The sequence below is a fragment of the Papaver somniferum genome, chromosome 5 (assembly GCF_003573695.1).
Source record: "Papaver somniferum cultivar HN1 chromosome 5, ASM357369v1, whole genome shotgun sequence".
NCBI lineage: Eukaryota > Viridiplantae > Streptophyta > Magnoliopsida > Ranunculales > Papaveraceae > Papaver > Papaver somniferum.
In genome coordinates this window covers 78,035,519-78,060,998 of record NC_039362.1, presented here as the reverse complement: position 1 = coordinate 78,060,998, position 25,480 = coordinate 78,035,519, and the positions used below count along the sequence as shown (strand labels likewise).

General features: G+C 35.7%; 1 protein-coding gene across 1 annotated transcript; it reads left to right on the top strand.

Annotated features, from left to right (window-relative positions):
* The first annotated feature begins 5,002 nt into the window (after positions 1-5,002).
* On the top strand, positions 5,003-5,599 carry LOC113279211. The gene has a single exon (XM_026527913.1). The coding sequence runs from the start codon at positions 5,003-5,005 to the stop codon at positions 5,597-5,599; it is 597 nt and encodes a 198-aa protein (XP_026383698.1).
* Positions 5,600-25,480: the final 19,881 nt, after the last annotated feature.

Below are 25,480 nucleotides of genomic sequence, written 5' to 3'. Positions count from 1 at the left end.
GTTGTTGATACGAGGGGGCGCTGCCCCCTCGACCCCCGTGAAGATGGTGAATCATCTGGAAAACCAAAAGATGTTCTAAATAATCTTAGTGGAAGATGGTTAAACCACAAACCAGTACATATTTAATTGTTTTCTTGTTACAAACATCTAGTATGGTTACACTACAACCACTACATATCAGTATGTAGTGGTAGATACTAACACTACAATACTGACATGTAATATCAGTATGTAAATACTTCACTACTGCTGATAGATAATGACATTTTGATAGACTTAAAAACATATTTCATAATTCGAAAATAACTACAATAACTACATTTTGATAGACTTATAATGTTTCAAAAACCAAAAGATGTTCTAAGAAACAACAAAAACAGTATTTTCAGTACACTTGTAATGTATGTACTGTAAATGAAATACTTATTAACCAAATTCAGTTTGTACTGACAAAATCAAAAAGAAAAACGGTAGAATAGAACAAGGGATAGAGGAAAGAATTGTGGAAAAGGAATCTGGCAACATCATCGATATAACATTCTGCTGCACGTTCAAGCCTGTGATAAAAGAAAAAGAGAAATCAGAACACTACTTGCTTAAAAGTACATTGTATTGTATCAAACTTACTTAATTAAGACATTAATATGTATCTGACTGAAATACATACCTGACACAAAATCATTCTTCAGAAAGTTCATACTGTCGGATAAGATTGCATGTTGCCTTGTTGTGATGAGTCTTCAAATTACAGTTTGAACACTTGACAGATTTTCTACTAGTCTTAAATGCAGACTTAAAACGTTTCCCCTTTTTCCTGCCTGGTGGAGACCTAATTACTTCTGCTGGGAGAACGATATCATCTACGTGATACTCATCGGGCCTGTGAGAAAAAAACAATATCATATAAATGAATGAACCACAACTACATATGAATATGTACACGGTATATTGTTCCTGAAAACAAATATAAAAAAATGTAGTGGTATCTAACATTACATATCAGTATGTAACATCCATATGTAAGTAGGTTTATGTTGACAGTTTCAATTGTTATTACATGTGTAAGTGGTATCTACCATTACATATTGTTATGCAAAATGTACTGATTAAAGACACATACCTGTCGTGGTTAGGAACGGATATAATATCTATTGAATATAGCTTACGAAAAGTGGTAACTTTGAAATAATCTTCAACCTAATCAAGAATCCTTCCTCCAGATCTAGTAATAGCTGCAGTAGCGTGCGATCATGGAAAACCATAAACGCGCCATCGTTGGCAAGTACAAGTTTTTCTCTCTAGATCTACCATATGAGATCTGCACAGTACATATTGATGTGTTATTTTTCAGTACACCTAATATACACAGTACATATTTATATGTTCTCACAGAAACATGGTACTTAAAAAAAAGAAAGAGAAAGTAAATAACATTCAGATGATAGAGATTAGGGGTAAACGCTAACCTTGGAGAATGCACTTCATAACGATTAGCATCTGACTGGCTAACTTTCCAGGGACGGCCAATTTGGATGTGTAGTTCAAGCAAGGCTTGATACGTAGGGGTTAGCAGTTCTGGGTCCATAAAGAGACTCTCTTCACGACGTTCTGACATCATTTCCATCATACGTATCCTACACGACAAGGGGATAGCAAAGTCTGTTATACTAAAAATATACGTAGATTAACAGAACATATATGCTAATACTGTTACAAAAAGAAAACTAATATAAGCTTGTACTGTGACTAAGGAAACTGATACAAACCTGATCGAGTCAACGAACGCACACACAGGTGATTTCTTCTCTTTGTTAATCCAGCTATTGAACGATTCAGCAACGCTAGATGAAGTGTAACCATAACTACAACCCTTGAAGAAAGCATTGGACCACTTTTCTTTTGGAATGTTGCGGCAGTAGTCAGCAACCCAAGGCCTTCCCAAATTAACCATTTCTTGAAGACCTTCCTCGTATGTTGCAAGAGAAAGAGCATATGTCGCCTTTCGGAAAGCATCAATCACTTCCTTATACTTTTCGTCAGAGTTTGCGGTAGGTAAGTTTTTGTCCAAATGGAAGTAACAATATCTTTGATGAGAATCAGGGAACTCTTTGGGAATATATTTAACCAACCCTTCACCTCGGTCAGTCATAAAAGTGATTGGGCGATCATCATTCAAAGCCTCCTTCAGTTTCTTGAAAAACCATTCCCAGCTGATATTGTCTTCACCAGGTACTAAAGCAAACGCGAGCAGATAAAATCCTGCAAAAAGGAATTACTAGTTATGTTAAGCAACTAATATTGACACTACATATTGACATGCAGTTGGTTTACCTCTTTGTTGATATGTGAAAACCTGACACTACATAATAACATGTTAAGCAACTGATTGACACTACATTTTCACATGCAGTATGGTTTATCTCATACTCAGTAAGGTCAATATGTAGTATGTAGTATGGTCAATACTCATTGTCAGATAGTGAAGTAAGGTCAATATGAGTGATCTAACTACCAGACACTACATATCAAAAAAAAAAAAAGAACCAGTTACCTTGATTACCATTAAGACATGTTGCTGCCATGAGACCTCCTTTAAAAGTTCCAGTGAGAAATGTACAGTCACAGAAAATCATGGGACGACATAGTTTATATCCCTCTATACAAGCTCCAAAGCAAACAAAAAGTCTATTGAATCTTTTTGTAGCATCATTGAAATCGAAATCAATAAATGACCCAGGGTTTGTTTCCCTAACAACATTCACCCACCAAGCAAGATCAGTGTACGACTTAACATTATTACCAAAAATCTGTTTATGCGACAACTCAATTGCATGATATGCGTGGTGATACTGGATTTCAATGCCACCACTAACTTTAAAATAGAAGAACTGCAGCTATATCAAAAAGAGAATACAAAATTACTACACGATCTATCTAACAAAACAAACCTATATCAAAAAATACAGTAAAACAAACCTATATCAGATTACAAAGAAACTAAAACAGAACAGCAGCAGAGAAAAGGTGATTATAGTAACATATATTGTTCGAATCTGAGATTAACCTAATTCGATTTTAAGATACCTAATTGAAACACACAAAAATCACAATGTAAATCGAACGGAAACTGAATTGAACAATATAAATCATCACAAAACTGAAATCATAAAAGAAAGATAACAACGTACATCATAGACAACTATTCTGATAGAAATCGGATCAGAATAAACCTAATTATTCATCAACATTCCAAGAACAACAGCAGAGGAAGATGATTTACGAGATAAATACCTTGTTCGAATCTGATTTCGAAGCACAGATGATTTACGAGATAGTAGCTGTGATGAGCCTAATTGAAAGATGCTACCAGATACTTTGATGAACCAAAACGCAGGAGCAAAGAAAACCAAAGAGAAACAATCTGAGATGAAAAAAAAGAGAAAGAAACTGAATTTGATTTGTTCGTGGAGTTGCAGAAAGGGTATTTTTGGTACTTTTGAAAAACTTGTCTTGTGTGACCCGCACGTTTTGGACTAGGGAATAAATATTCTGGTCCAAAAACATGTTTTTGGACCAGCGGATAATTTTATTCTAGGGGTGGATTAGAGAGTAACCGGTACTGGGTTTCCTGGACTACCTAGTAATTCCTAGAATATTTAATGGGTTATACTTGGAGACTTAAATATCACTCTCTTCAGCTCAGAAAGAAGCAGCTTTTCAACTCACCCTTCTCAATCACTCCAATTTGTTCTAAAAACAATTGATAATTTTGGGCTCAGTGATATTACTTTTATAGGATCTCCCTTCACTTGGTCTAACAAACAATCTCCTAAGAATGTTAGATCCAGAATTGATCGACCCATTGCCAACCCCTTGTCAATGCTCCCCAATCCTCCTCATTACTCATGAAAATCAAAAACCCTCTTTTAAGCCTCACAGATTCTATGAAGCCTGGCTCTCTCAACATTCATGCTAGGAAACAATAGCCCAAAGCTGGAATTCTGCTTCTATCAACTCAGAGTCTCTCACGGAAAAACTTCATAATACAACTAAAGTTCTCAATACTTGGAACCACAAGGTGTTTGGTCATATCAAGACAGAAATTAAAAAATCACAATTTCAGGAAAAGAAGAAATCATATAGACAGTCTTCAAGCTAATCAAGCTAATTGGGTTTCAAATAGAGAAGATCTTCACCAACTCCTCAACAATCACTTCAACAGCATTACTACTTCGGTCAACCCCACTTTAGATGAAGATATTTTCAAGCTTATAGATAAATGCATTACTGAAAAAGAAAATAACATGCTCACATCCACTCTTATTTCTGAAGAAGTGAGGAATATAGTGTTTAAAATCAGACCGTGGGCTGTTCCAGGACCAGACAGGTACCAAGCCGGCTTCTATCAACACAATTGGGATATAGTGGGAAATGATGTAGTCAATCTAGTCACAAATATTTTCAGCACAGCAGAACTACCGAGTCAGATCAATGAAACATTTTAAGTTCTTATTCCAAAAAAAGAGCAACCTGCTAGACTAGAAGATTTTAGACCAATAAGCTTATGCAACATAACATACAAGATCATTACAAAGCTTTTGGCTTCAAGACTAAAGGTGGTGTTAAGAAAAATGATCTGTCCGTGGCAAGTGACTTTCGTTCCTGGCAGAAATATCCATGACAACACAGTAATAGATCATGAAATGGTAGATTATATGAAGAAAACTAGAGCTTTTAATGGGGCTATTGGAGTCAATCCAGACATGGCCAAGGCTTTCGACCTCATGGAGTGGAATTTTTTGATGAAAATACTTCAGCAAATGGGGTTTAATTCAAAATGGTGTGTCATGATCTATAACTGTGTGAGTACCTCTACCATCTCTCTTATGCTTAACGACTATCCTCTTCAACATTTCACCCTGTCCAGAGGCTTGCGACAAGGTGACAAGGTGACTCCTTATCCCCTTACCTTTTCATCCTTTGTATGGAGGGTTTCAGTAGAATGTTACCAAATGTTGCTCATCAAAAAGCTATAGAAGCTATGGAACCCAACCATTATTGTCCTGAAATCACACACCTTTTCTTCGCAGATGACTGCATTTTATTCACAAAAGTCACTGGAAACAAACTTATTTCTCAATTTTCTTCATCTTCTGGCCAATTGGTTAATCTAGAAAAATCTAGTGTTTTCTTTAGTAAAAATTTAAGTCCAGCTGCTTGTGAAGATATCTCTCAAATGTTTGGTATGAAAAAAATGGACTTAAATGAAAAAAATTTGGCTGTTAATTTGTTCCCTGGCAGAAATAGAGATAAATGTTTTGAGGTTCTAATTAACAAGATGAAGAGTAAATTACAGAGATGGCAGGGGAAGTTAGTTAATCAAGCTGGAAGATCAATACAGATCAAGGCTACTCTTGGTTCTGTTGCTCAACACCAAATGAGTATATTTTCCATTCCTGAGAAGACAAGTGCCAAAATGAATGACATTCAAAGAAACTACTTCTGGAATAAATACAATGCAAAGGGAGTTAATTTAATATCATGGAAGAATGTCTGCAAACCAATTGCAGGGAGGCTTGGGGTTTTTAGATACAACTAAGTTTAATAAAGCTCTTCTCGCTAAACTCGCATGGAGACTGCTGAATGAAACTCAAGCCAAGTGCAATTATTGGAAGCAAGATATTTCAGAAACAAGGATCTTCTCACTGATAATCTTCCTAAGAGGGGTACCTGGATTTGGCAGAGCATTTTAGAAGGGCTAGAGATCATCAAGAAGTTCACAGGTGGGAAGTGGGTTATGGAAAACAAATAAAAGTTTTTCAGCATAACTGGATACCAAACTTTGATGCTGCTTCTCTCCAACATCAACGTAATGAGTCAAACAAGAACATGAAGGTGGTTGAGCTAATCGACAAGGATACAAACAGCTGGGAATTAAACGAGTTAAAAAGTATTTTCAATCAAGATCAGGTTAACCAGATCCTTAGTATAAGGATTCTGTTAGGGTTCTAAACCTAATCAAGAGATGAGTAACACAAAACTTAAGAAAATAAAGAAATAACCCTTTTGATTTGGGGTAAGAAACCTCATAATAACAAAGATTAAAAGAAAAAGAATTGTATATTGATTGAATGCCTTAAACAAACTCGAGTTCTGAGTATTTATAACTAAACTAGCTTGTATAGCAAGCAAAACTAATTAAAGAAAGTACGTAAATAATTATAGGTTATCATAAATAAAGCAATTGTTCTAAATAAGGATTTATATCCTGAGAAGGAACTGGCATTGCAGCATCCCACGCCGGTTGAAAAATGGTTTTCCCTCAAGCCTGAAATGCAGGGAAACGAGCAAGAAGTTCATCAGCATCTTCCCAAGTGGCATCTTCTTTTGAGTGATTCTTCCACTGAACTAACCATTTGGTTCCAGCATACGCTCCTTTTTTGTACATCTTTCGCTCCAAAATAATATCTGGTTCCCATTTATCGTAGTCAATAACAGTGGGCAAGATTGGTTCAATAGGTGTAGCAGATCCAAGCTTAAGTTTAAGTTGAGAAACGTGAAACACTGAATGGATGCGACTAGTAGTTGGTAACTCTAGTTTATAAGCAACATGTCCAATCGTTTCCAAAACTCGAAATGGACCAAAAAATTTTAGTGAAAGCTTAGAGAAAGACTGATGTGCTGCAGTGGTTTGTTTATAAGGTTGCAGACGAAGATAAACAAAATCATTCACGTCAAAGGTTCTTTCTGTACGATGAGAATCCGCATAAGTTTTCATTCGAGCATCAGCTAAGTGAGATTTCAGAAGTCTCAGAGTGTGATCTCTAGCTTTTAAGTTGAGTTCTACATCATTGACAGCAGTAGAGCCTGGTAAATAAGCTGAGATTGTTGGAGGGGAACGACTATACAACGCTTCAAATAGACTCGTCTTTATTGCTGAGTGATGACTTGTATTATACCACCATTCTGCCCATTGAATCCTTTGGGCCAATCTTTTGGTTTAGTTCCAGCAAAACACCGTAAATAACACTCCAATGTTTTATTTGTTACTTCTGTTTGCCCATCAGTTTGTGGGTGATATGCTGAACTCCGACACAACTGAGTGTTTTGTAATTCAAAGAAAGCTTCCCAAAAATTTCTCATGAATATTGGATCTCTATCACTTGTGATTTTCTTGGGCATACCATGAAGTCGTACCACTTCTTTCACAAAAACATCAGCAATGGTGCTGGCAGAATAAGGATGTGACAATGGTATAAAATGGGCATACTTAGTTAAATGATCTACAACAACCAAGATAGAATTTTTTTCTATTGGAATTGGGAAATCCATCAATAAAGTCCATTGAAATATCCAACCAAACATCCTCAGGTATGGGTAGAGGTTGTAAAAGTCCAGGAGGAGCTAAGGCTTCTGACTTATTGCGTTGGAAAATATCACAATGAGTAATAAAGTCTTTGATGGTTTGTTTCATACCTTTCCAGTAAAAATTGAGCTGCAGGCGTTTGAATGTACGTAGAAATCCAGAATGACCACCAAGAGGAGAAGAATGAAACTCATGAAGCAGTTTGGTACACCAAGTAGAGGAAGGAGCTACTAAAATTCGCCCTTTATAACGAAGAATGCCATCCTTATAAGAATATTTTGACTCCCTATCTGTAGACTGCTGAAATTTGTTGATAAGAGCACCCAATTACGGATCATTATGACATTCAGCAATGATTTCATTAATTCCCTCAAACACAAGAGCAATGATTGATAGTAATTGAATGTTAGCTAACCTTGAAAGTGCATCTGCAACTTTATTTGAAGATCCACTCCGATAAATAATTTCATAGTCATAGCCAATGAGTTTAGATAACCATTTATGCTGCTAAATAGAAGATAATCTTTGCTCCAAGAAGTATTTTAAACTTCTATGATCTGTGTAAATTTTAAAGTGACGGGCAAGTAAATAAGGTCTCCACTTTTGCACTGAAGATACAATGGCTAACATCCCCTTATCATAGATGGAAAAATTCAAGTTTTTTCCTGATGATAGTTTGCTATAAAATGCAATAGGTTTACTAGCTTGAATTAGCACTCCTCCTAAACCATTCCCAGATGCATTGCATTCCAAATAAAATTCCTTAGAAAAATCTGGCAATGCTAAGACAGGAGTAGTAGTTAAAGCCAATTTCAACTTGTTGAAGGCTTGTGTAGCTTCATCACTCCAAGTAAAAGAATCTTTCTTCAAGAATTTAGTCAGTGCATCACTAATTTTCCCATAATTACGCACAAACTTATGATAATACCCTTCTAAACCCAAGAATCCTCTGAGATCTTTAATTATAGAAGGAATGGGCCAATGTGTAATGGCTGAAATTTTATCAGGTTCTACTGCAATCCCATCAGCTGAAACAATGTGACCCAAATAGCTGATTGATGTTCTAGCAAATTCACACTTAGATTCCTTGAGAAATAACTTGTTTGTTCTAAGTAGTTGAAAAACAAGTTGTAAATGTTGAATATGTTCAGACATGGAATTGTTATATATTAAGATATCATCAAAAAAGACAAGAACAAACTTGCAAAGATAAGGTCGAAATATATCATTTCAAGCTCTGGAATGTTGCAGGGGCATTAGATAAACCAAACGACATTACCAGAAACTCGTAATGGCCATCATGAGTCCTGAAAGTTGTTCTTCAATGTCTGAGTCAAAAACTCTTATTTGATGATACCCAAAACGCATATCCACCTTCGAATAAACCTTTTTACCATGTAGCTCATCTATCAATTCATCAACCACAGGAATGGGGAATCTATCTTTAACAGTAACCTTGTTTAATTCTCGATAGTCGACACACATACGCCAAGTACCGTCTTTTTTACGTACCAACAATATTGGAGAAGAATAAGGGCTAGAGGTTTGTCTAATAAACCCTGTTATTTGAAGTTCTTTCACTATTTTCTCAATTTTCTGTTTTTTAAAATGAGGATATCTATATGGTCTAATATTAATAGGAGTAGTGTTTGGCAGTAGGGGAATATGGTGATCATGTGATCTTGAAGGTGGTAATGAAGTAGGAGTGCAAAAAGTATCAGAAAAACTAGATAGAAGTTCTGAAATTTCAGTAGGTACCGAGTAGTAGTTGCGAGAGAATCTGAAGTAGAAACCAATTGTAGAATGATACCTTGATGTTCACGATGAATAAGTTTCTGCATTGATATACTGTCGAGCAACACAACTGAAGTGGAGTTATTACCAATAAGAAGATAATCAGACTCAGTAGATTTGAAGCGCATATGTAGTTTTGAATAATCCCAACTAATATTTCCCAGAGTTCTCAACCAGTGAACCCCAAGAACTGCATCACAACCGCTGACTGGTAAGAGAAAAAAATTCGTAGAAAATCTATGGTCTTGTAACTTAACCAGAATATTTGCACATGATCCTTGAGTCTCAAGAAATCCACCATCACCCACCATTATACGGATAGAAGTACCACCAGATTGATCAACAAATCCACATCTCCTAGCAATTATTGGATGAAAGAAATTATGGGTTGATCCAGAATCGATGAGAAACGTAATAAGCTGACCTTTAATATACCCTTGAATTCTCATTGTGTTGGGAAAAGGAGAACCCAAAAAATAATTTAATGAAATAGTAGTTTCAGGTGTTTTTGGACATGAAACATCAGTTTCATTAATGGCAGCTGCATGTGTCTCATTAATGAGTTCAATATATTCTTCAGAATCTTCTGAGGCACCTTCCAAAATAAGTAGTTTAGGTTTTTCACAAATATGACCTGGTTTGTAAAACTGATCACAATTGAAACAAAGACCTTGATCTCTTCTTGTACGTTTCTCTTCTAACGTTAATCGTTTAGCTCCAGGTGGAATAGTATTTCTTCGCTGTTGCATACCATTTGAATTAAGGATCTGTCAGAAAGGATTTGGTCGAGCAAAAGTCTTGGAGAAAAAAGAATTTTGTAAAACTTCTTCCTGCTTAATAGCTTTCTTGAAAGCCATTGACAAAGTTTGAGGCTCCAATACTTCAACAACAGATCGAATCTCAGTTTTTAAGGATCGAATAAAAATATCAATAATATGCTCTTCAGGTAAATCAATTACAAAATTCAAAATTTGTTCGAATTCTGTAATGTGTTCACGTACTGAACCAGTTTGAGATATTATAGATAAATCCATACGAGGATTGGCAAACTTTTTATCTGCAAAACAATCACAAATAAGAGAAAAAAAGTGCAACCGAGTAGCGTCTGTTACCTTTCCTTGAACCCATCTATACCAAGCATTGGCTTCTCCCTTAAAGTGAGCAGTAGCAATTGATATTTTGTAAGATTTAACAACATTATGTAGATTGAAGTACTGATCAGCTTGAAAAATCCACCCTGCTGGATCTTTTCCATCAAAAGTAGGGAACTTCAAATTGATGGGTGCTGCTCGAAAAGGAGAAATATTATCTATAAAGTTAAGACCACCAGTGGAACCAAGCGCACCATTGTTGCCACATGTACCGTTGTTGCTAGAACAAGCCATAAAACTAGGTGGAGGTGTATTAAGAGGAAAACGTGCCAGAAGAACTTGTGCCATACTTCTAGCAATATTATCACCAAGGGAAGCTATGTCTTGCTTATTTTCTTGCATCATAGTAGCCATTGCCTTCCTATTATCGTCCATTAGTGTAGCCATATGTTTGGAGTTCGAAGTCTGTAATCTAGTAAACAAAAGTTCTAAAGATCCTTCCAAATCATCAAGATTTTCTGCCATAGCATGCATGAAATCGTCAACTGATTTGGTGAGAGCTTCTTGACTTGTTTTTAGACTTTGAACCTCCTCAGTAATCTTCATAATAAAAAAAAAATTGAGTGAAAATCGAACCTACTCTGAGATACCAGATGTTAGGGTTCTAAACCTAACCAAGAGATGAGTAACACAAAATTTAAGAAAATCAAGAAATAACCCTTTTGATTTGGGGTAAGCAACCTCATAATAACAAAGACTAAAAAAAGAATTGTATATTGATTGAATGCCTTAAACAAACTCGAGTTCTGAGTATTTATAACTAAACTAGCTTGTATAGAAAGAGAAACTAAAAGAAAGTACGTAACTAATTATAGGTTATCATAAATAAAGCAATTTTTCTAAATAAGGAATTATATCCTGAAAATGAACTGGCATTGCAACAGATTCCTTCTAATGGTGAAGACAAAATAAGATGGCCGATTGACAGATGTGGTAGATTCACTACCAAATCTGTGTATAAAGAGCTAGTTAAGGACAAAAGTCATCACAGAGAACAACAACAAGGACTGCCTTCAAGACAGTCAATGGCTGAAACTTTGGCATACACCTCTTCCACATAAAATTCAGCAATTCCAATGGAAGTGCTGCCATGATATTTTTCCAGTGAATAGAAATATGGGTCATTATGTTAAAGATATAAATACAAAATGTCTGCCTCTCATCTTCTTCTCAAATGCCAATTTGCTCAAATGGTCTGGTTTGGAGTCTCTAAAGATCTTCATCAGTCTGTGTTGCTTCAAGATAACCTGCAAGGCTGGATTAAAGCTGGTTTGATGGAAGCAAGTCTATAGAAGCTCTGAATCCTCATCTCATTTCTGTTCTTCTGGAACTCTATGGCGTATCTGGGAATCCAGATGTGAGAAAGTTTTCGACAAAAAAAGCCAGCATCCTAGAAGAACCATAACTAAAAGCATAAACTTTTATGAAAACTTAGATTTGGCATCCTAGGAGTTGGCAGAAGCCTCCAGAAAACTGGAGCAAATTGAATATTGGTTCTTATTGGTATTCTGATCTTTGTGATACTTCGAGCAAACTTGATTCTCTGGGATCCAAAAGCAGTTTATTTCGACAAACATCGGACTTGTTAAAATATTGAACAAGTTGTCTAGTTTCTTCTAATTGTAGAGTTTCTTGGATAAAGCTTGTTGAGTGAGATAGATTATTTTATAATATTTGTCTTGGTTTGTTCTTTGACCAAAGAAGTTTATATTGAATAAACGGATCTCAATTTTGATCTCATACCATTGCCGGATTTGGGAGGTACACAGTGAGTTGGTTACTGTTATAGCATGGCTCGGTTGAACCCACCAAGCGTTTGTATGTCAAGTTTGGTTGTCATAATTTAGTGAATCAAAACTCATGTTAAGAGTCGCTTGATTATGTACTAGAGTCAACTTCGTATAGGTTAGCTTGAAAGTATTAGGATATGAGACATTACAAGTATTGCGAAGTCTTGAAGATGTGAAGAAGCAAGGAGCTACAATGACAACAATCATACTTCCACTTGAGGTTAGTGATATTTGACTTGAACTGTTTCATTCCCTAACGTATCTTTCAAGTCGTGCATATTGAAAACATAACTGCGAAGCATATTTGAACTATAGATAGACGTAGTATTAAGGAATACAATACAAGGTTTATTGTTTAACCATTAACCGTTGTAGATAAGACATCGCCATAATCATTTAAATTCTATTGTGATTATGTATGGGTATGAGGTGAGGATTTCATCCTAGGGAACAATGTTTACATGTGTTCTAAGGAAGTAAGTTCATAAACTTGTTTGTGAACCGAAAAGGATATTGCCAGGTGTTATTGGTTTGTTATTCATTGCATATCTTATGAACAACCAATATGTGTGATTGAGTATAACCACTCACAACTTGTTTGTGTTCTTGGTAGAACTATTCACAAAGGCCTGACTTATGTATTGATATGACTTTTATTAGTGAAACCGATCTTAAGTAATCACCTGAGATGGTATGATCGGGTTTGTGTTTTGTATGACCAAATATGGGAAAGGGGAACCGATCCTAGTAAGAGGTGAAGTACATCACAAAGGGGAACCGACACTTCTATGGGGTGCAACAAGGCATATAGCAGAAAGGGGAACCGATCCTATGGACATGTGCAACACATTTTTAGGCAAAGGGGAACCGATCCTATGGACATGTGCAACACATATAAGTTAGATACCATATATATGTGGGGAACCGATCCTAGTACCTAGTCAACCGAATTTTGGAAAGCTAGCGTGACTATGCACAATACTCACATGGAGGTAGAACCGAAACTTGTTTTGGTAGAAACGTTAAACCCATGATTGTGATTGAATGTTGGTTTGATCAATCACATAGTTCTTAAAAGTCAGATGAACCAATTCTAAACTAGTTTGGAAATGTGGAAAATCGATTTCAAGGTTGTAAGTGTGAAAGAGAACTTACAAAGTAAGGATGTCGACATACTTTGAACATGTGCTGTGAATGTTTATTTCTTTAATTGTTCAAAGATATTCCTTAACGGCTAAGGGAAGAGAATCCCATGATCGAAACATAAGTAAGTTAAGAATCTTTTAATTAAGGTTATTAATTTTATTTTGTAGGGAAATTCCATAATTAGTAATGTGCATTTACTAATTAGATTTTCCGAGAGATTTCGATCATTATTTTTGGACAGAGCATTTCCAGGAATTATGGAAACCGAATTTGTGCTTTAATGAATATCTTGAGATTATTTTCGGTTTTGGAAATTCCTTGGTGTCCAAACTTCCTTGTCTATAAATACTTGAAGTTTTCCTTTCTAGCAAACTAATCCTTCGTAACAACATACTTCCTCTTTTGTTGTTGTTACTGGTGTAGCCGCCTATTCGGAGAGGAGAGTAACCTAATTAGGCGAAATCTCTTACGACCACTCAGTTTAAAGTTTTCTTTGGGATTGAGAATCTCTAGCATGTACCGTTGGTGGGAAACTAGATAATTACGGTTTATCTTTTGTTTTCGATTGATTTGATTGACTAACGGTGGTTGAAATCTGATTGCACCTAGTTTAGTTATTCTTGAGAATCTTCTCTTCTGATATAAGATTCACTCAAACTAGTTCAGAGTTTCGACAGGGATCTTTAGACTGTTGTGAGTTCTAAATACGATCTTGTGATAATCTATTGTTAACAGACTCCGTTTTGTGCGTGATTGATCACAAGAGATTCAAGTGATTGTGTGCAAGCTTTTATTGAAGATTTAAGAAGATTTGAAGACAAAGAAGATGTTGAAGATCTGACTTGAATTTTATTATCTTTGGTGTGCACAATACTTGTTTTGGTAAAAGAGGATCCAATTAATAATCGGTTTATCCTTGTGGTAGATTGGATTGATTAATTGAGTAGATCGGCATCAACACAATTCTTTGGATTAAGAGTGTTGTTGGCTTAATCTTAAACGATTACTTCGGTAATTGAACATAAGATAGATCTAAGGACCTGACGAAGGAGTTTATGTTAAGATAAACGGAAGAGCCTTTGTCCGACTCATATCACTTGGTTGAATAGAGTTGATACCAAACAGATTTGTTGTTCCTTTACTGTTTGGAATACGAACCAAAGGAATTGTTCTAAGTACGTGACTTATTTATAAGTTGGAGGCGTGGGAATGCAGACGGAACTAGGTGAACTATAGGTTTAGTTGCTTGGTCTCAACTATACGAAGTTAGGTGTAATTTTGTGTAGTGCCTTAATCCCGAGAGTATTCAATTCTGGACAAGTTCCCGGGGTTTTTCTGCATTAGAGGTTTCCTTGTTAACAAAATCTTGCTGTGTCATTTACTTTTATTTTCCGCATTATAATTGTTTTATTATAATTAAAGTAAATTACACATACGTTAATTCCTATTTACTTGATAAGCAATCCTATTGTGTTTGGTTAAGTCCGAACCTTTGTACCAAGTAAACATACTTCGTTGTTGTATTGTCTCGATCTCGTATCCATAGACGATCACACGAAGTGTGAACCAATTATTTGTATTGTCTCGACTCTGTCCATAGACAATCACTTTCGAAGAAAGGACTTATAGGTAGGAAAAGTTTTAGCTTGAGGTATATTTGGGTACCCTCGCCTTTTTCAGTTACTGAAATAAGTTAGTCATTTAATGTATCGGGTTACGAATCAAAGGAGTTGAGAGCAGTAGTATTTTACAGCTGGTTAAGCAACTTAAGATAGTGGACTCTATCTTAAGACTCACGCGCGTAAACCACATTTGTTGTAGGCGCATGGATACTGGAGGAACTGGGTAACTAGGAGTAGTTTACTTGGTTTCAACTATATGAAGTTGCGGTAGTCAATTTGTATAACAACTTAATTATGAGAATATTTAAAACTAGACTAGGTCCCGGAGTTTTCTGCCAAGCAGTTTTCCTCGTTAACAAAATCTTGTGAGCCACATTATTTACTTTACTCCCACATTATGTTGTTTACCTTTATAAATTAATTAAAGTAAATAAACTTGGACGTTAATCCACTTGGTACACGATCCCATAGTTGGTGTTTTAGAACATATACAATATACAAGCTAACATCTTGTTGAAGTAATGTTTTGGCAGTTACTGTTTCTGTAAGATTACACAAGTGTGTCTATAGTAGGTTGATACGAAAATATTATGGTGTACTTCGTACCCTCGTCATTTCAAATACCAAATGAAACCATATTGGTTTGTTTTTTGTCAATCAAGTCATATTGTTAAAAGACACATTTAATTGCTACAAAATACCCAATGAGAAGATAACCTTTATATACATGGGTAAAATAAACTTGTACATGCATGTGTATAACTGATAGGACCCTAATATCTATGTCGACCAAAATCATCCACCTCGAAGTAAGCAAATTTTTTTTTTTGATTGGAGGTATAACCTAATGATTATTTTGCTGTAAGTAGTAATTATTTATTAGTTTTCAAGTTGAACTTAAAATTACCTAAACTTAAATTAGTTGCATAGAATTATCTTTTCTTAGATTTCTAATTTTAAGATTATGCAACAACCAAAATTTAATATTAATTACTAGAATTGTAACTAAATCTCTAGTTATTCAAAAATTACTATAAATATATTACTTATGCAATGAATATTTCAAAACTGTTGTACCAAAAATTCATCATGGACACGTCTTGAACGTCACAAAGAGGATCTAGTGTTTTAAATATATAAGTTATATAAATCCCCATAATCTTCTTCTTTAGTAAACTTATGATCATGAATTCTGGATCGAGTTACTTTTCGAGATATCATAGTGAGATTAAAAAATATTTTTCAGAGATTGTGAATGTATAACGTGTGATTTGAAATGGGGAAGAATGATATACATATGGGATGTATTTATGACTATTGGGTCAACTAGTCATTGTTAGCTTGGGCTTCGCTGCAATGCGCCAATACTCGGATTTAAGCATTTGCTCATCCTATTTTTCAGTTTGAGCCCCTTTATTGTGTAGATTAATGGACAAATTTGCCATTTTCTCTCTACACTGCCTTCGCTCTTAGTGTTCATTTTCTCCAGCAGAATGGTTAAATAATGTTTTTACCGCGAAATAGTAGAGTATTCAGATAATTTCACTTTATTATGAAAACGCAGGGGATACCAAATACACCCAACTTTTTCGTTTTGATAAGAGTATGAACGTATGTAGTACTTTTAACAATAAAAAAATGTGGAAAAGTAAAAAACACACACATATAAAAATTTTGTTAATGTGGAAACCGCAATAGCAAAACAAAAAAAACTCGGGACCTCGTCCAGATTGAACACCACACTGTATTAAGCCGCTACAGACACTAACTTACTATCAGACTTCGTATTGGAATTTGAAATTGAATCCACCCTCCAAGTGATTCAGTTATAGTCGCGCTCCTTACGTCTCTTGAACCTCGCGAGGTTCTACGTACTTGATTCCCTTAGTTGACGTCCTTTACAGCCTTCAGCCGAAGTGAATAATTTTGATACCAATATGCCTCTAACAAATAAGAATATTTGATTTTCGCTTAGCTCAAAGATCAAGGTGTGGAAATATGCTTGCAACAGCAGATAAAGCGAACCTCACAAATTCGGAATTTACGACTCCCGAAGAGCATCGTAGATTCTTAACCACATCCCAAGAACAATCATTGAAAGATCAACTAAGATCAGTCTTTAGATATCTATCTTCAGGAATCACAAAGTCTGAGAGGAAGAGAACTTTGTGATTACTATCCATCTTGCCTGAAAGAGATAACGAAAACCTCGATAACAGAAAAGCAAGATCGGGATTCACGAACTATCAAGGTAAAGATAGTCGTACCTAGATTCACAAATCCCCAAGCTAAGTCTTTTTAGTCGTAGACCTAAAGGGTCAATAAAGGCGATTCTAGAATCAACTAGGACACAAAGTGTCAGGGATTGATTTTCCCAGTTGACAGAGATGCCCTATTTATAGTTTTCAAAGACCAAGGTTGGCTTAGAATTCAAGCTAAGATAACTTGAGAATCAAGCAAATAAAATAGGTCTTCAAACTACAATAGAAGACTATACACTTAGGTTCGGTTATTGAATTGTGTATAATGAATGTTCGGTTTGGCAAGTTAGCCAATGAACTAAAAGCTACTTGATGTTCATTTAAACACCTAAGAAAATTTCAAACACATAAGTTTTTGATAAATCAGTGAAGTCTTAGAAGTGTTTAAAAGAGTTCTAGTAATACTAAACATATTAAAATAATAAGTCTTTCAGCATCTGTTAAACATTGTTGGGACAGTTGGTACAACGGTTTGCCAACCGCAAGGCTTGTTCACGAGTCAGGGTGCTACGGTTCATGAACCGAGTTCGCCAACCCTACTAGACTATGGAACTTAGTTGACCATAGTTCGTGAACTGGGTTCGCCAACTGCTAGCCAATTAATCCAACATATAAAATCCAGTTCACCACGGTTCGCCAACCAGGTTCGTGAACTATTCCCAACTGAACTTGTGGCATATATTTATGAATCTCAGATATCTATGGTTTGCAAACTGAGTTCGCCAAGCTACCCCGAGTATAAATTAAGAAAGTCTATATTTCTCTCTTTTGAGTTTGAAATATTCCCAAGTGATATAATCATTTTTCATGGGAAGTTTTCAATTGATCCACAAATTAATTCAAATAGCTAATATTGTTAAGGACCTTTGAACATCCAATCGCTGAATCATATTTCGAGATTTTTCACAAGACAAGCTTGACTCGAAAAATCTTCTTTGCTAATTGATGTAGTTCTGAAGTGGTAGTAAGATTCGTTCAACTCGGGCTTGTGTAGACTCGATTTAAGACTTAATAAAGAAAATATATACAAAAGATGTCACAATATCAATAGGTACTGAGACTCTGGATTCCACCAATTCTCACATTCATATGGTTTAACTGTTAATTCCAGACAATTATAGCTCATAAAATAACAACTATTGACTCTGTTCTTTGCCAAAAGTAGATTTAGTAAAGCATTAAATGTAAATCATAAGCATGACGCATCAAAAGTTCTTAGACTAAGCATGCAACATCAAACAAAATCACAACTAATCAAGAAAAATCATAATTCAATTTAAAATAGTGCAATAGTCATAAAGAAATTAAATAGAATTACCACAGTATGAAAAATGGCTTCCTCCATTGTCCCAATGTTGGGGTTTAGCTCCTCGTGGTGAAAACACGCTCAAAATAATAACTCATGGCTGAATAGGTGTTTTATTGAAGAAAAATGATATTACAGCGAATCTGTAACAGATATAATTGTTACAGAATCCATTGTTACATAAATTGCTGCAAACTGAAGATAATAGTTACTAATGGACTGTTACAGGATCTGAAATTTAAGACGCTAGGAAATACGACTGTGCTATACAACCTTATGTTTATGTTTTTCGGCTTCGTATTCTTCCTGTTGCTGCTGTAACTCCTCCTGCAGCTTGATTCTTCCCTCTGCAACGTACCCCAAACTCTCGATCCTTCTTTCTGGTACTCCAACAAACCTTTTATACACCCACAGTTCGATTTAATCTTCCAATATATTTTTCTTCCCCCTCAGGGAAAAATCAACACTCGTATTTCTTCTTATCCTTTTATTTACACATCTTAGGAGTTCTCACATCTTACCAATCTCTTCCAGATACAGAATCAACTATACAAGGAGATATTTTCTCCATTTCTCCACACGCTACTTCCAAATATTCCTGAAATATCTACTTTTTTTTTGATGATAAACTCCTTTCTTCACGTCTCTGCGTTCATCTAATTTCTTCCAAAGATATAAGGCAATCTAACTGAGGCAACATTCTTCTCCCAACTCCACGGAACTTCCAAAACTAAGAAAACCCCGTGATACTCTCGGTTCTCCGTTTCAGTGAAACAATTATGGAAACTTCTTTATTTTCGGTCATAACCCAATTACCAACCCTGTTTCAATGCCACAGGCCCGTAACAATTGAAATCCATGAGAAAGTCCGCCTAAAACTCATCCAAGTTCTTCACAGCAAAGCACGCATCTAACTGTCCAACTTTCCCGCCAAAATACGTTTTGAACGGGGTAGAAGAAGATACCCTCTAACCAAAGTACGGGTGACATTATCCATGGGGTGCAAATAGTCGATCTGGAATGCAAACAGTGATGGTTTACCCCTATTATTAGACACATAAATGCGTCAATCAAATACCCCCAAACTTATTATTTGCTAGTCCTCGAGTAAATCTAAAAAAATAAAACAAAACCTAACTCATTGTCGCAGGTATCACGATTGCACTTAGCTTGTGCAAAAAGCCTTTAAACCCCTAGGTGGCCCTAGTGGCTGGATGTATTAAAGAGGGCCTCTCTAACTGGTGAAAAGTGGTCGGTATCCACTAACAACCATTCCTGGTTCGACTCCGTCCGAGTTATAGTCTTGGGAGGGTTTACTAGAGATATACCCACAAAACCTTTACTCCAAACCCTAGCTATCTACGCAGAACCTTGGAAGGCATTAAAGAATCTCCTTGGTTGGCATACTCTCACTGACTACAAGAGGAAGTGCCCTGATTCAAAATTCCAATTGTTGTACACGAGTTTGCACTCAAGCATACTAAAATTCATATAAAGTGACAGAGCTCTACTCAGATAGTCGGACATCAATATCCGGAGTCAAACAAATCACATGAATAGATTAAGAAGATGGATATAGAGAAGAACATAGATGGTTTTTTTATGTTGACTAAGGTGAACGGTGTTTCCCATATCTGTCTGAAGGCCACTGCTAAGACGAACCTGTCCTAATGGACTGAGATACCGGTCTGACTAATATCAACACAACTGGCATATACAAGGGAACCAGTGGTCGACAATCCTAATTCTATATTAACTCAGCTGACATATACAAGGGAACCAGTGGTTGACAATCCTAATTCTATATCAACTCAACTGACATATACAAGGGACTTAGCTATAAGTAGTCTAGAAATCAAGACTTATAGTTTTGACAACTAAACTTGACAAACATGCTTGAGATAACAACGCACCCGAGTTCGACCGAGCAATACTCTAACATAGATAAATCTGTCTCCCGTAGATATATACCTATGAGTTTTGTTCAGTATTTTGATAAGTCAAGGTGAACAGGAACCAATTGGTACACAGACTTATATTCCCGAAGAGCATCCTAGTAATACCAATCACCTCACAATAATCTTAATCTATGGTAGCGAAACAAGATATTGTAGAATCACAAACGATGAGACGAAGATGTTTGTGACTACTTTTTATCTTGCCTATCAGAGATTAAATGTCGGGGCAATCTTAAAGAATATAGTACTCAATCACGATAGAATACAACAAGATCAGAACATGCAACTACATAGAAAATAGTTGGGTATGGCTTTACAATCCCAATGAAGTCTTCTAGTCGTTAACCTACTGGGTTTTGGAAAAAACCTAAGGTTAAAGGAGAATTGACTCTAGTCGCAACTAGTATCACATATGAGGTGTGGGGATTAGGTTTCCCAGTTGCTAGAGTTTTCCCTTATATAGTCTTCAAATCAGGCTTTGCAATCAATGTTACGTTGGTAACAAAGCATTCAATTTTCACCGTTAGATGAAAACATGATTAGACTCAAGCTAATATCTTTCAACCGTTAGATCGAACTTGGATTGTTACACACAAATGAAAAATGACTTCATTTAGATATGAGTAACCGTACCTAAACATGTGCACCTTGTCGGCTCAACAATAGTTAACCGAAGTTAGCCATATGAACACTTTCATATCAACCATATTCATCTTAACCATAACTAGTTAAAATAACTCAAATGAAACTAGTTCTAGAGTTGTTCAATTGTTTATATTCTCATAGAAGTATACAAACACCTATGAAGAAAAATCGATTTTGATTCACTTGAATCAATTTATGAACATTATCGCCACGGTTTGCAAAAGATTGCATTCCTTATTATATAAATGTATTAGTTCATAAACAAACCGATTTTAGAACATAACCTACTCAAGTATGCAAACGGGTACGCATACTTTCGTTCACATCCGAACTCAGTTGAATATAATGCGCGTACGGGTACGCATACCAAGGTTCTCGTACTTCAACTGATTTCGCCAGTACATACGGGTATGCATACTATAGCTCCCGGACTTCACCTGACCAACCAGTACTAGATTATCAGTCTTGGACTACACATATGCAAGTACGCATACTGTGTTTATATCCAATCATGGTTAATCGTTCTAAACTCCCATTTCAATCATTGAAACATACTTAGAATATGACAATAGCTGTCTCACTCAAACTATTAGCTTCAAAGCAATTTTCAAGTGATCGAATGATCAATACGAAACATTCCGAGTCTACATCAAATGACTGTCTCACACAAATCATGTACGATGTTAACAGGTGATTTTCATATGATCATATTTTGACTTTCGTCAAGAATATAAGATGAACTTGGTTAAAGCGAAAGCTTACCAACACATATTTCGAGAAATATGTAAGCGAGTTAAACTCAGCTCGAAATATCAAATGTGTATAATTGAAGTCTATATAGCTATGCGACTTTTGTCTCAAATAGGAGACAAGGTAGATAGACTTTTGAGTGATAGATGAGTTCAAGTCTCCACATACTTTTGATGATGAAGTTCCACAAGCTCCCCTTAGTAGTTCTTTGACTTTAATCGATGAACGTCGTGATGTCTAGAGCTCAACTACACTTCTTATCCTAATCCTAGACTTAGCTATAAGTAGACTAGAAATCAAGACTTATAGTTTTGACAACTAAACTTGACAAACAATCTTGAGATAGCAACGCTTACGAGTTCGACCGAGCAGTACTCTAACAATAACCTGAAGAATTGAGGATCCTCATAGTCAATCATATTTGACTCACACAGTTGACCACAGTGAGTGTGGTGGTCATTCTTAAGCAAATGTGTCAATTCTAATCTCCTAAAGTACTTAGGTTTAGTCTCAAAACTTAACAATTGACACATTCGAAAATCATACATTTCCACATCTGGAAGAATAGTTTTTGATGGGAAAACAAAATCAATCTGGATACCTTAGCCTGGGTAAACCACATCAACCAGCGGATAGGTTTCTAACAACTGAACTTCTTCCTGGACATCATTAGGTTCGGGAAAACGTGCCTGAAGATGATCCTGTAAAATGGTAGAGCTACATATGTCAAGTCCCAAGTTAGGGATCTATGTAAGAGCTAAAAGTAAGGCACATGGAGAATAATAATCACCCCCAAACTTAGAGTTTTGGGTGTCTCTAGATAGACTAGCTACAATTTTCCTAATTTATAGATCTTCAGAATCCTGAAAATAGTCAATTGCTTTTTTTAGGTTATACTCTGGAGATGCATCCTCACTCATATTTAAAAGCTCTATGAGTTCATATTTTTTGTTTAAGATTATTGGTTCCAAATCGCTAGACTCTAAAATAAAATTCTCAGAATAAACTCGTTCCTCTAAACCATTATCGGCTTCGTAATCAAAAGGAAATACTACATCGTCTAAAACGGTGGTATCTCTAGTCAAATCCTCGTCCTTTTGAATAGGTGAATAATCATTATAATTATTTGGATTTGAACTAGAAATAATATTATCATTATAAAGCTCAATTGGAGTATCAAATTCTTGATCACTATGCCTACATATTTCAGATTCTTCATCAGCACTATCCTCATCATAATCATCATAGTAACATGAAAATGGCTGAACCTTATCTAAACAAGTAGTGTTACCAATTATAACCTCGTCATCTTGATTATGTGAATAACTATCCTCATTTTTAAGGTGTCTAGTGGAAACACTATATTGGAAATTAAGATTATTTCGAGCAAGTCTTTCGTTCGTCTCAGCCATCATTTTGAGGGATTCCTCAATAGGAAGTTTTCTGTCGTTAATAACTATGTTATTCATCTCAGCTATCTTACGTGTCGAATTTTCTAACTTCCTGAGGGAATCTTATAGAGGAGGAATAGGAACAGAAGGATCATAAAAATGACTACTTTTCAATAGTTTGATTGCATCCTCCAAAGGTGAAGAACTCGTGATATAATCTTCTTGCTCGTATGACCGTTGCGTGTGTGAATAGTAATTGGGCTCACCATGGTATGAACGATAACCTTCAAAAGGTTGATGTTCCTAACCACTATTTACACTATGGTCGTAATATAAATAATGCCCATTTTGAAACTCAGTCGGATAATTATTGTATTGACTATTATAATACCAGTTTGACATTCTGCTGTGCACGTGCAAATGCAGGGTTGAATAAAATGGGTAATCTTAGGTTACCAACAAAATATACATATAGTCAAAGACTGGTCAAAGGTACAAGGCTGAGGCTTGTGGAATTTCAGCAGGTAACTCCCATAAGGCCCAAGGCACGGGTTCATCTTACTAATCCAAGAGTTATCCTAAACTCGGTAGTCTGACGAATGCAATTGGTGTGTATACGTGTTTGAGTGTTTTCACAAAATAAAACCCACTGATAGGGGATTCGTGGGTGGATAGAGTCTTACCTCCCATACCAGACAGGCGATAAACTATTGAAGTCGACTCAGGCCACCAACTCCTATGTCATTGTACGAACCTGAGGGGCCGAGACAGTATCGTAATTGTCGTCCTTCCTTGCAGGAGTTTTATTTGAATCAACCCTTACTTAGGGTTTTAAAAATAATGTCCAAGTACAAAAATAAAGTTCAAAAAGAAAAATTACAACAAAGCAAACCCCAATAAGGTTTCTAAAAATAAAAAGAAATAAAATCTAAATAAAATAACTATATACAAAATCTGCTTTAGTCCTTTCAAACTCCTTGTTTGTTTCCTTCTTTGGCGATGCTTTCCTTTTATAGCACTTTTTCTTTCTTTGTAGCTTCGCTCCAAATCTGAAAAGAATCGAAAAATACCAAAGGCGTAAGATAGAACAAAAAAATCTAAAACCTAAAACCTAAATACAAGTCCGTGTCGGTGGGCCAAAAATTGATGTAGTTTTGAAGTGGTAGTAAGATTCGTTCAACTCGGATTTCTGTAGACTCGATGTAAGACTTAATAAAGAAAATATATAAAAAACATGTCACAATATCGAGAGGTACTGAGACTCTGGATTCCACCAACTCTCATATTCATGTGGTTTAACTATTAATTCCAGACAATTATAGCTCATAAAACAACAAATATTGACTTTGTTCTTTGCAAAAAGTAGATTTAGTAAAGCATTATATGTAAATCATAAGCATTACGCATCAAAAGTTCTTAGACTAAGCATGTGACATCAAACAAAATCAAAACTAATCAAGAAAAATAATAATTCAACTTAAAATAGTGCAAAAGTCATACAGAAATTAAATAGAATTACCACAGTATGAAAAATGGCTTCCTCTATTGTCCGAGTGTTGGGGTTTAGCTCCTCGTGATGAAAACACGCTCAAAATAATAAATCATGGCTGAATAGATGTTTTATTGAAGAAAAATAATATTACAACGAATCTGTAACAGATATAATCGTTACATAATCCACTGTTACATAAATTATTGCAAAGATAATTGTTACTAATGGACTGTTAAAGAATCTGAAATTTAAGACGCTAGGAAATACGACTGTCCTGTATAGCCTTTTATTTTTCAGCATCGTCTTCTTCCTACTGCTGCTGCAACTCCTCTTGCAGCTTGATTCTTAGCTCTGCAGCGTACCCCAAACTCTCGATCCTTCTTTTTGGTACTGCAACAAACCTTTTATACACCCACAAGTCGTTTAATCTCCCAAATCTTCCAATATATTTTTCTTCGTCCTCACGGAAAAATCAACACTCGGGATTTCTTCTTATCCTTTTATTTACGCATCTTATGAGTTCTCACATCTTACCAATCTCTTCCAGATACAGAATCAACTATACATGGAGATATTTTCTCCATTTCTCCACATGCTACTTCCAAATATTCCCGATTTGTTTTTTTTTTTTTTGAAGATAAAATCCTTTCTTAACGTCTCCGCGTTCATCCAATTGCTTCCAAAGATATAATTCAATCTAACTGAGGAAACATTCTTCTCCCAACCTCCAAGGAACTTCCAAAACTAAGAAAAACCCGTGATACTCACGGTTCTCTGTTTCGGTGAAACAATTATGGAAACTTCTTTA

Coding starts and splice junctions, on each gene's coding strand:
- LOC113279211 (XM_026527913.1), top strand. CDS start 5,003: ATGTTACCAAATGTTGCTCATCAAAAAGCTATAGAAGCTATGGAACCC.